At 40.8% G+C, this 13250-nt stretch overlaps 1 protein-coding gene across 1 annotated transcript in view; it reads left to right on the top strand.

Annotated features, from left to right (window-relative positions):
• Positions 1-12836, top strand: part of DNASE2 (deoxyribonuclease 2, lysosomal) — a 331195-nt gene extending 318359 nt beyond the window's left edge. Inside the window, exon 7 of the mRNA XM_044084650.1 lies at positions 11189-12836. Within this exon, the coding sequence (XP_043940585.1) occupies positions 11189-11535 (347 nt within the window). The 3' untranslated portion in view covers positions 11536-12836. The remainder of the gene's footprint in view (positions 1-11188) is intronic.
• Positions 12837-13250: the final 414 nt, after the last annotated feature.

Raw genomic sequence — 13250 nt, 5'->3', positions numbered from 1 at the left:
TTGTGGGAGGGTTGGCTTGAGCAAGTGTAATGGGTTTTAGTTTTTTTAGGTTTTTTTTTTATAGAATATGATGACATAGCTTGTAGCGTGAGGGTGGCAAAGTGGTTGTTTGCTTTTTGACAGGTAGTTGAGTTAGTGAACTAGCTTGGTTATAGTGTCAGTGAAATACAAGTTAAATTTTGATGCAGTCTTTGATGGGGGTACTATTAAATGATAGATTGGGCTGGTCTTTCTTTCCAGGGAATGACATATTCTTAATAGATGGCCAGAAAATCTTTGGATTATTTTGATGGGTATCCTGGAGTGAGGTGTAATACTTTTGTCGGCTCCAATGTTTGTTTTGATAATGTTGCAGAAGTATTTGTAAGCCTGGAGGTTTTGCTGTGTTTTGTGTTGAGACCATGTTTTCCATGCCTTGTCCCTAGTGTGCATGAGATTTTGGTTGAATTATTTAGCCATGGGGCAGATTTGACTTTTACTCTTCGTCTTTTAATAGGAGCCTTTTCATTAAGTATGCTGAGAAACGCAATACTGAATTTTGCAATGGCATCAAGTGGGGAGTGTTTGCAGAATGGACCAGTTATAACTTTGTAATGTAGATGTAAAGGTTTTAAAAAATGGGTGCCCCAATAATGCTTTGGCCAGACATAAAATAAAATGTTTGGATGCAGAATTCCACTTTTTTGTACTGGAAGTGGTTAAGAAAGATATACGAGGGGGGCCATGGGAGGATACGATTGAATATAAAGAACTGCTATGGTAGCTACAGTTGGAATCGTATACCAAACCAGGCCTTAATAATATTGTATCCTTATTGCCTGTGTTGAAATTGAGGGCTGCCAAGCTTTGAGGGATATTCTTATTCTCAAAATTAAAAGGTTATTTTTTAAAGTGCTTTGTATTTTTGCACCCTTTTTTGATTTTTTTCCCCCCTTGGATGTAAGGAATTTAACCCTATAACTGTGTGGCAATATTTATTTATTAACTAAGTTCTATGTTTCATAGAATAAGATAGGAAGCTATAACCCTAATAGTTTATAAGTATTTTTGGATTCCGTGTAACATCCCTATTTGAACACTAGAGGGAGTATGTGGACTAACAAAATGGATAAGATACAGGCAGATATTTTTATATATTTTAGTTTATATATTATTTTTTATATGTATGAATGATTTATAGTGTTATATGTATTTTGTAAATGAATGGAGTTTTCTTGTTTGTTATTTAAGTAATGTGTTGGTTCAGTTTTCAAATTCATGAGTTTTTAAAAAAGTTTTTAAAGGTTTCTTGTAAGCATGAGTTAGTAAACTGTAATTAGATGATGAATTACAAATGTGCTGCATTAATTAGTTAATTGATATTAATAGAATGTATTTATATGGGAGGGTAAAATGGATGAATTGTATTGCATCTGAAGAAGTGTCTGAAACGAAAACGCAGGTGTGGAGACATAGCGTTTGTGCCTCGGAGTGTTTTGGATTTTCGTTTGTGTTCCAGTCGTTTTGTGGTAATAAAATACTTCTTACCAGCAAGGATTTAGTTGCCTTCCTCCTCTGGTGCTTTTGCTACTAGTAATGTAGATGTAAAGGTTTTTAGATTAAACCTTGATAAGTTGCATACCATTTTGTTATATGATGATTAGTTTTGTAGGGGTTTAGTCTGTTAGCAGTTGTTGGACAATGGTCTCTTTGGTTAAGGAGTTTACCTTGCAAACTCAAGGTACAGAGTTTGTCATCTCGAGGGAATGGCCCACAAGGGCATCTAGCCTAGTCCTTGCCTATGTGCCTATGAAGGGTCCCTGAGGTGGGGGATTGGGAGGAGTGGAAGTTGGTATCCAGTCTAATAAAGAAGTTTTATTACTTACTTTGTCGTTATTGTTGGGGTGTTAATGAGTTGAGTAAATCCATAGAGGTTTATAGTTTTTTTTTTTTTTGTTTTGTTTTTTGGGGAATTTGGTAGTAAAAGGTGCCAATCTAAATTTAGATCACCTAGAATAATAGATTCATTGGGGTGGTAGTTGATCCACGATAAGATCTCTTCTTATTTTTCCAGGAGGGATGTACAAAACAATTGTGTAGGCTTTATTTGTTAATTTGAGGAATGTGATGAGGAGCTCAACTTTGCTAAATTGTGGGATAGTATGTGGGTGAGTCTAACCTCCAGGGAACTGGAACAGATAATTGCAATACCACAACTGTCTTTCTTTATTCTATAAGTTCTGGTTATATTATACCCTGGCAGAAGAATATCTTCATCTTTAATGTTTGTCTTTGACCAAGTTTCAGTGACTGTTAATATACAATTGATATTTATTTTATTTTTATTTTATTTTACATTTGTTTACCGGGCTAGTCCAACTGGATACATTTCCATTTTCAGCAGAGGCCCGGGGAGAAAAGCTCCACATAGAAACAAACACAGAGAAATTATTTACAAAGGCAAAGAAAGGAGGTAAAAAATACCAGGCAAAAACATGATTCTAAACTACATTAAACTAATCATGCATATATGCTAGGAAGGACATCATAGTAAAGTGTACACACACCCCTGTTAACATGCCAGGGTTTTGTGATATATAAAATGAGACCACAATAAATCATTTCAAAGCCTTTCCCACCTACAGTGTGACCTGTAACCTGTGCAATCAAATTTGAAAAACAAACAAATCTCTTAGGGATAAAATATAGAAAATGAAATTTGTACATTAAGCTGGTTGCCTAAGTGTGCACACCCTTAAATTAATACTTTGTTGAAGCACCTTTTAGGTTCATAGGTAGGTACTAGGCTGTCTGCCTGAGGGCATTTATAAACCTAGCCAGAGTGTGTCAGCTTTCGCCGCCCCATTGATTAACTGATCCTCTGTCAAGCGGAGCCAATAAAGTGATCCCAGGGGTGTATTTTCTGTTACCCATCCACTCTTCAAGGTTTCTCTTGAAGAGTGTTAGTGAGGGGCTCTGCCTAATGTAGTTTGGAATTTTGTTCCAAAGCATGGGGAGTCTCTATGACAGGAATCTATCCCTCCAGCATGTTCTATTTATTGTTGTGGCGAGGTTTAGCCCACTAGAGCACGTGTCTCGCAGTGACTTGGATTTCTTTAGGTGGAGCATGTCCATCAATTCTGAGTTGGACATGGCTTTGTAAGTCAGGCAGAGATCACCTCTGAGTAAGGGATATGCCAGTAAGTACAGCCATAGTTTTTTCATTTGGGCTGCATAGGACATATGTTTGAGGCCAGTAATCCTCTTGGAGAGGTACTTTTATGGTCTCTCCAGCTGTTGGAAGTGTCTTGTGAGGTACATCCCAAATCGGGTATTGTACGCTATGATGGGTCTGATGAGTGATGCATAGAGGGGCACTATAACCTCTGTATTTCTAGATGTGAACCCTTTAGTAATTAGATGGGCCACATAGAAGGATTTCCTAGCTACTGTGGCAGTATGATTGTCAAGGGAGAGATTACTATCTAACTGGGTCCCCAGATCTCTTATTACCTCTTCTGTATTAAGGGGGCTGCCACCTATGTGATAATTCCTGGGTCTTTTGTTTTTCCCAAACGGGATGACTATGCATTTTTTGGCATTTAGCTTGAGGCCATGACTTTGTCTCAGTAAGGCCGTTTTGGAGGATGTGCGTATCAGACAGAGTGTCAGTTATGGCTCCCAGTTTGCAGTCATCTGCGAACTTGGTTAGCCATAGTCCTCCTGTGTTTGCCTGTACTTCTGAGAAGTATATGCCAAACCGTAGGGGTCCCAGGACCGAGCCTTGCAGGATACCACTTGTGACTGGTTTAGTCTCGGACCTGGAGCCCACTATTCTTACCGTGTGAGTTCTGTCTGTAAGCCAGTTGGCAACCCATCTTGTGACATAGGTGTTTATGTTCAGGCTGGTGAGTTTTTCTGTAATACCCGAGTGGGGAATGGTGTCGAACGCCTTGGCGAGGTCAAGGTAGGCTGTGTGAACAACTTTTCCCTCGTCTATGGCCTTGATGACTGTTGAAGAAGTCAACCAGGTTTAGTAGGCATGATCTGCCCTTAACAAAGCTGAACTGGGTTGGGTCAAGTGTTTCGAGGTTCCCAATGTCTTTTCCATAATGATGTGCTCCATAGCCTTGCAGACCAGGCTAGTCAGGCTTATGGGGCGATAGTTACCAGGGTCCATTGGGGCCCCTCCTTTGTGGAGTGGAATAACCGTTGCTGTGCACCATTCTATGGGCATGTAGCCTGTGGAGAGGCTGAGGTTAAACAGTGTGTTTAGGTGGGGGGTTAGTTCATTCTGTAGTTCGTGCAAGACGCAGCCTGGGACACCATCTGGCTCCATTGACGCTGTGTTTTTGGCTTTTGAAAGGGCTATTTTCACCTGTGCGTCTGTGATTTCCGGGACACTACACTTTTCCAGTATTGTTGTGGGCCCTTTTGGGGGTGAGAGGGGGGTGAAGTTTGCACTGAATCTATCTGCCAGGATGTTGGCAATATCAGTAGGTTCAGTATATTTTGTGCTATTTTGCACTAGTTCAGTGCATATCTGTGAGTTGCCACTTAGATTCTTAACATAGCTAAAGAAGGCTTTGTGGTTATCTTTTGAATCCATGGCTATTTTTCTTTCGAAGTTAGCCTTGGATGATTTTATGAGGGACCTTAGTTTCTTACTGATACTGATCAGGGATGTCCTTCCTTCTTGGGATTTGCTTTTTTTCTGAACTAGTTTCCTCCTTTTGTTGTATAGCCTGTTTATGGCAGGGGTCCACCAGACTGGTTTCCTTCTCTTGGAGGAGTGAGTCTTTGTTTTGCTAGGGATGGTACGATCCATGCATCCTTGTAGGTGCTCATAGAGTGCATTTGTAAAGGTTTCTGCATCTTGGGCAGCATTATCCTTTAGCATGGGGGCTGTGAAACTTACTGCCTCTGTCTTAATTAAGGTGAAGTTTAATTTAGAAAAGTTTTTTAATGTGGTTTCCTTAGTTGGGGGTGGTGGTGGGGTGTGGACATCCAGAGTGATTAGTTTATGGTCTGATCTAACCAGTGACTGGTTGACCTCCGGTGTGGAACACCTGTCGCCCATGTTTGTGATGACCAGGTCCAGTATGTTTTCACCTGTGGTAGGGGAGTTTATCAGCTGATCCAGGGCGTTTGAGTTAATGAATTCCAGGAAGCACTGGGCCTGGGAGTTTGTACTCTGGTAGTTTTCCCAGTTAATGGTAGGGTAATTGAAATCGCCCAATGTCAGGGTGTTCGGTAGGACCTTCATGTTTTCCAGTGTCTCCAGAAAGGTGGAGTGGTGGTCCTGGGTCATGGAGAGTGATCTGTAGCAGGCCACAATTTGCATTGCAGATTTGCCTGATGTTAGTTGCACATGGATGATCTCAGAGGTATCATGCTGCGCCACTAACATGGAGGTGTAGGTATCCTTGATGATACCTTTTTGTGTTTCGGTCCGTGTTCTGTAGCCGAAACATGTGGTACGAGTTGTAGCCCGGTAGTGCTGGGGTGCTGTCTGGAGCCTTGAACCAGGTTTCACTTACTGCACAGATGTCAACGTTCTCCATAACTGAGGAGTGCTTTGCGCGCGTGCATTTTGAGATTTAAACTCCTGGCGTTGAGCAGTATAACCCTCATTTTTTTGTTAATTGTGCTGTTTACGGAGGTGGGTTTGACTTTTGAGCCTTGCCTAAAAAACGCACTGTGGAGGCAGCAAGGGCCTTAGCCAGTATTCGAAAGCCTAGAGGTGACAGGTGCAAGCTGTCTCTTGCGAAGCAATGCGGCTTGTTGAGCATGTCATCCCAGGCTGACGGACACTGGACACCCTTTGAATGACACCAGAAGTTTAGCCAATTGTTGAAATTGATCATTTTTTCTTTATACTGAGGTATTATTCTTGGTGAGGGCAGGATGCTACTCAGGGTCAGGGTCATACCAGCCTGGGCTACATGATCAGTGAGCTCTTCCATGTCTCTCTTCATGTAGTCCAGGGAGGTACATCTCAGGTAATTCACACCAACATGAACAATGACAGAGTCATATTTGTACTTGTTCTGGAGTGACCTGAGTGCTTGTGTTATGTGGCAGATTCTGGCTTCCGACAGGCAGCTAACAGTAACCTCCTGCTTGTCCAGCCTAGTGAGTGGGACATCAGTGTGCCTGACTATAAAGTCACCTATTACTAGTGTGTTAGGTATGTTATTTTGCCTTAAGGGCTGTGATTGTGCGGCACACTGATTTTGTGTTTTATCTATTGTCTGGTTTATGATGGGAGGGGCAGGTTGTTTGGGTGTCTGCTTTGGAGGTCTCTGATGCTTTTGCAGGTTTTTATTTAGAGCCTCCGTGTATGATTTTGTGTATTTATGTTTATTTTTTGCTTGTGCTGGTTTAGTAGGTCTATGTGTGTCTGGAGGTGTCTTGCAAGTGTTAACCTTCTCCTCTTGACTGTCTGTTTCAGTCTTGGGTGGAGACAGCTTAGCCTCCAGTTTGGCTGTATAATTGCATCTCTCGCATATGTTAGTGTTTTGTGGTAGGAGGAGAGGGTTGTCTTTGTACATGAGGCAGTTGTAACATTTTGATTTAATTACAGCATTCAGTCATCTTGTGAAGGAGTCTATCAGCATGGCACATCTTGACTTGGCAATATTTTCCCACTCTTCCTTGCTAAAGCCCTACAACTCTGTCAGATTGTGAGGGCATCTCTTGTGCAAAGCCCTCTTCAGGTCACCCCACAGATTTTCTATTGGATTTAGGTCTGGGCTCTGGCTGGGCCTTTCAAAAAATTTGTCTTCTGGTAAAGCCATTCTTTTGTTGAGTTGGATGCATGATTTGGGTCATTATCATGTTGACAGGTGAAAGTCCTCTTAATTTTCAGCTTTCTAGCAGACACCTGAAGGCTTTGGGCCAAAGGTAACTGGTATTTGGAACTGTTCATAATTCCCCCCATCTTGGCTAAAGCCCCAGTTCCAGCTTATGAATAGCAACCCCAAGGCTGGACACTGCCAGCATCATGCTTCACCATGGGGATGGTGTTCTTTTAGTGATGCAAAGTGTTGTTTTTGCACCAAATGTACCTTTTGGTATTGTGGCCAAAAAGCTCAACCTTGGTCTCATTAGACCATAACGCATTTTCCCACATGCTTTTGGGCGATTTGATGTAATATTTTTCACATTTTAACCCGGCCTGGATATTGTTCTGTATGAGAAAAGGCTTCCATCTTCCAAACCTACCCCATAGGCCAGACATGTAGAGAATATGGGAGATTGTTGTCACATGTAGTACACAACCAGTACTTGCCAGTGATTCCTGCAACTCCTGCAGTGTTGCTGTAGGCCCCTGGCAGCCTTCCTGACCAGTTTTTGTCTTGTCTTTTCATCAGATTTGGAGGGACATCCAGTTCTTTGCAATGTCACTGTTGTCCCATATTTTCTCCCCTTTTTGATGACCGTCTTCGCTGTGTTCCATAGTATATGCAATGGTGTGGAAATGTTTTTGTACCCTTCTCCTGGCTGATACCTTTCAACAATGAGATCCCTTTGATGCATTATAAGCTGTCTGTAAACCATGGCTTTTGCTGTAGCAGGTAACTGAGTAAATGTCAGGGAAATCCTGCTAGGACAGCTGACCGTTATTTGTTGTTAATCAGTCTCTAATTGATGGCAGGGGTGTACCCAAGAGACTGAATGTTGTAATTAAATCCAAAGGTACTTCAGCAAAGTTATTAGTTTAAGGCTGTGCTCACTTATGCATCCAGCTTATTGTATGCTTTTTATTTTTCATATTTGTTCCCCTAACAGATTTATTTTTCAATTGAATTGTACAGGTTATAGGTCACATTAAAGGTGGGAAGAGATTTGAAATGATTTATTGTAGTCTCATTTTTGTATATCACAAAAACCTGGCATTTTAACAGGGATGTGTCTATCTACTGTGTGGCGTATAGGCTTCTCCAACCTTGAAATTCTGCTAGTTTGTTGCAGGCACTGTGGACATTGACACTTACTGTCCAGGTTTGTTGAGTTGCAGTTTTGGCTGAGCAGTGAGCACCCTATTGTGTTAGTTGGTATTTGCTTGAGTTTTGGATTGTTTTTTTACTTGATAAGCCGTTTGTGTTTGATATCAATGTAGATGGCCTGGGACAAGGGTGAATGTCATCACAAAGATGTACTTTTAATGTAAAGATCACTCTTTCAGGAACGATCTTAGTTTTTGATTTAGCTTTCAGGTTAGTTTTGGGTAGTATGACTGAGCAGTTTAAGTATTTAAGTTTGCAGAGATAAATGTCAGATGTAGAGGTTTGGTAATATATTGAGAGTTGTACAGGTGTTGAAGTATTTCAGAGGAGTGTGATTAGGCAGTAGCAGATGGTGTTTAAACAGTGGGATATGGTAAAATGTGAGTTCACGAAGGAGGAGTAGGGAAGTCGACATTTTTAATAATGTGAGTACCATTATATATTCTCTGTATTATTATGCTGTACATTAAGAAGAAGAGAATAACATAAGTGGGAAGTGGTCCACACAGCCTATCTAGACCTTGCCAAGGCCTTTGACACCATCCCCCACTCTGGAATCATAGATAAACTTACTAAGCTGAGCATTAATCCCTACGTCACCCAATGGGTTGCTAACTGGCTTACTGATAGAACCCACACTGTAAAAGTAGCCGACTCCAAATCCAGCTCCAGACAAGTGGAGTACCTCAGGGTTCAGTCCTGGGACTGCTCTTGTTTGGCATCTACTTCTCTGAAGTACAGGCCAACACTAAGGGACTCTGGCTACCAAAGTTCGCAGATGACTGCAAACTGGGAGCCATTATTTAATCCCCAAATTATGTGGATACTCTACAAAAGAGCCTTACAGAAACAGATGCTTGGTGCCAGAGCCATGGGCTCAAGCTCAGTGCCAAGAAATGTATAGTAATCCCCTTTGGCAAAAAACATGTATCCGTGAATTACCATATAGGTGGCAGTACACTAAACACCGAAAGTGTGATAAGAGACTTAGGGACACAGGTGGACAGTGGTCTCACTTTCGATAACCACATCGCCACAACAGGCAGGAAATCCTTCTATGTGGCACACCTCATCACTAAGTGCTTTTCATCCAGTAAAAAGGAGGTCATTGTCCCACTGTACTCATCCCTCATTAGACCCATTATAGAATGCAACGCCCCGTTTGGTATGTACCTCTCAAGACATCTGCAGCAACTGGAAAGGCCGCAGAAATACCTCACTAAAAGAATCACAGGCCTAAAGCAGATGCCCTATGCTGATCGCCATAAAAAACTCTAGCTGTACTCTGTCGCATATCGTCTACTCAGAGGCGATCTCTGCTTAACATACAATGCTATGTCAAACCCAGAGCTGTTGGACATGCTACACTTAAAGTAATCCCAATCCCTCAGAGCCACACGCTCCAGGGATCTAAACCTTGTCATCACAATAAACAAAACATGCTGGAGGGATAGGTTCCTGACCCAGAGACTCCCCAGACTCTGGAATAGATTGCCCATACATGTCAAGCAGAGTGCCTCTTTGGCCCTCTTCAAAAGGAACCTTGACGATTGGATGGGAGAAAGGAAATTCACCCCAGGGATCACATCAGTCGCCCTGCTACAGGGGTCCAGGGAAGTAAATAGTGTGGGAAGAAATAGCTAGGGAATTGTTAGGGCTAGTCTTGTATAGACCCTAGGGCTGATAGCCTAGTACCAACCTATGAAAGGAATAAGAACAGCAATTGAGCTTGTTCCTGTGAGTTTGGGAAGTAAGGGCTTCCTGTAGTCAGGAGAGACAGCTGAGTAATTAGATTAGAAAAGATGATTGTAAAACAGAAGACAGGGTTGTGGTAAGTGTGGTGTAAACAGAAAAAGGTGGTTAGGTTAGAGTCACTGAGTTGGGTGGGAAAGTGTTGTTAATGGAGTGATACAGGTATGCAAGTCTTGTAAGAATGGGTTTGTGTAAGTGTGCTAATGCAGGAGGGAAGGGATTACTTTATAGGTTGCTATTGCTGATTTGCTAGTGATGTCTATTAGTTGCTAGGCTAAGAGGTAATAGGATGGTTTAAGTTTTACTACTGCATTTGTAGTTTGGTATGAAGTGCTCAGCACTCTATGTATTGTATTCTGTACTGTGTATTGTATTTAGCTGTACTGTAGCAAGCCACTTGTTACATTTATTGTAGTTGTCAAGTACAAGAGGCCTTTTTTTGTTGCCCTCACAGGGGCACCAGATCAAGTAACAGTACAAGGGGGGGAACCAGAATAGCTGTCTGTCTGTGTTAAAGGCTGCCAGCTGGTCTTAGTTCACACCTTACAAAAAATACTACAGACTGGATTTTATATCCAAGGCAAGACCTAGATTTGCCTCAGCTGCCCTGAAGGACATTCTTCAGCCCTTCTTAGAGCAGTAAGCTGAATGCCATAATTTCCCTATAATGATGACTGCAACAATTATCCATCAAAGTCATAATACATTTGTGTAGGCAACCGACAACCTACCATAATTGTAGATGTTTGAGTGTTGTCAGTGTTACAATCTTGACTCGCTCTCACATTTCCTCTACTGTAAGGGAATGATAGGGACTTGGACAACCTATTTACCCTATCACTTTTCAGACTTATACCCTTGCCCTCTGCTGTCCTTATCCAGGCTCCCTAAGGACAGCTTGAATTTTTCATGTAATAGACTGCATTCTTTGGGCAACTCCTCGCTAGTAGTCCACAGTGTGGGCATGGCTCTGCTGTGTTTGGGGGGCAAGAAAGAACTAAAGATTCTCAAGAAAATGCCACCTATATACATGGTACATGAAGATGTTTGAGGTAAGGTGACATCACCCTGGCCATGGGGGGAAGAGTGCCGGACACTGAAAGTCAGGCTAAACATCAGAGTCAGCCAGTGGTGAAGATGCTTAAGGTGATGCCTACAACAGCAGCAGCACTCAAAGCATCTATAATTATAAAATGTTACTACACAGCTGTGCTTTTCCTTCTAATGGAGGAGACATATCAGGACTTTATTGTAATGCAGTGCCCTTTTATGTTAGTGGGAAGTAAATCGTAGCCAATATCCAGCAAAGGTAGGCCTGTTGATGGTTGGTCCTTCACTGAAATGTAAGGAGGCAGTTAACACAATTATTTGTATAACAGTGAAACAGCTGTAAACAGTAGTTTTCTATATGCTTAAGAAACTCACTGTGAATGTTTACTCCACAGATCTTTATTCTGGTTGGTTATCTGGAGCCCTGGAAAGCAATCTTTTGGTTCAGTTCTGGCCTAACTCAGCAGGCGTTCTCCCTTCCAACTGCAGCATAGAGTATTTTGTTTACAGCATTGAATATCTTCAGTTTTCACAAGCTATAAGTTTCTCTCACCACATCGACCACTCTAAATGGTGCATTTCTAAATCTGCAAATGACAGTGGTAAGCCATGGACCTGCATTGGTGACATGAACCGTGTTGAAGGAGAGATGAAGCGAGGTGGAGGGACAGTCTGCACCAGTGATGCAGCAATTTGGAAAGCTTTCTATAAGCTCATCGAAAAATATGAAGACTGCAGCTAGTGAATGTAACTCAATACACCCCTCACTTTTCCTATTTGATCTTTCACTAAAATGAATGTCCTTGTTCGAAACATTTGTTTTCGCACACATTCATGACAAGCACTAACATTTACATTTATAATGTATACACTAGGGCAGATTACGATTAATGAACATTAGCCACTAGACTAGATTTGTGGCTGACAAAAACACAAGTACTGTACAACATAGGCAACTTTAAACTTTTGTGAAATCAGAAAATGAAATCTGGATTTCTATTTCTTTCACACAAAGTAAGTCCTGGTGCAGATTCTGTTAGTGTTTGCTTCACTCAGTCCTATATGTACACTCACAGACGTGCTGAATCTCTGATAGACACAAATACCACTTTGTTTGCCTAGGTTTCCCATTCAGACACTTCCCTCGATTTTCACATAGATGTACAACACTTCACCGAAGTTGGTGTTTAACACACATTGTTATGTTGCTGTGTGCATTATCGTGCTAGCATTTTGTACCTGCTGAGATATGCATTACTGTCTCAGTACATATTGGGGCACATCTGACCATATTCAAAGCTTTATTAGCAAATTATACTATGCACTGTCCTGGCAGCTGTTTTCTACCATGTAACCATCCAGATATGTGTGACTTCCAGTGGCTGAAATTGGTTTTACTATAGAAGTAACTTTCCTGTATTGTCTGCTCTTCAGCATTAATGCATCTAGAACGTAACTTTGTAGTTTTGAAAAAACTTTTACAGTTTATCTGTTATGTTATTATTTGTAAATATGTACATTAATTAACAGCATTTGCTACTTCAGTTGTAAGTGAGCTGTTTGCAGTTAGTGCATATTTAATAGTAAAAGATTTAAGATAAGTAAGAATACAGTTACAGTATAATAAATCAAACCCCAAAATGGACAAGATGATGAAATGGACAGTAGATGTAGTGGGCAGTAGAACTTAGCCACTGCATGCAGCAAGTCACTAGGTTTTATTGTTAAAGTTCTTGTCAGTACCTTCTGGTCACTGATAGACTTGATAAATGAAAGGTTTACTGCTACAACAGAAAAATGCAAGTGAATATGCAAAGTTGCTACTCATTTTGTAACTGACACTCTTTTGTAATTTTGTCTTGAACAGAGTAAAAGCCATGAAAACACATCCTGTTTTGTCATATTTTTGTCAATATTTTGTTTTCTGTACTTTGTTAAAGTCCTAAACATTTTTTTATTGAAATTTAGTTCTAGATCTTTCTGACAGATGGTTTACTTGTTCTGATGTGATTTTATTTCTAACTAATAAACAATTTGATATTATTAGATGTGGTTTATTCTACTTGTCTTATTCTGTCTTTAGTGAGGAACCAATGCTTCTGATGTTATTAATTATTGTGTAATAATGTACACTTTGAACTTTGTAGCACAGCAGTGTGCATTTTACTATCAAAATCTTGCTGACAACATCACAATCCCACGAAGTCCAACACTGTATACATTAGATGTTAAAGCTCTGACTGCATAACAAAGCCATCCAGGTAGGAGAGTCGATTGTGAGGCCTTATTCTGTATTAATGTACAGACATAACATATCAGAGATTTTGTTTATACTTGAAATATGAGGCTGTGAGCCATTTGTCTTGTATCATGTGTTAAAGCACAACGGTCAACAAGTAAAATACTAAAATCAAGTACATGAAATGGAAAACCATAAATCATTTCTCAACTTAGATT

This window comes from Protopterus annectens, chromosome 9.part0, assembly GCF_019279795.1.
Source record: "Protopterus annectens isolate FY-2018-M chromosome 9.part0, PAN1.0, whole genome shotgun sequence".
Lineage (NCBI taxonomy): Eukaryota > Metazoa > Chordata > Ceratodontiformes > Protopteridae > Protopterus > Protopterus annectens.
This window is presented reverse-complemented; position numbering and strand designations above follow the sequence as displayed.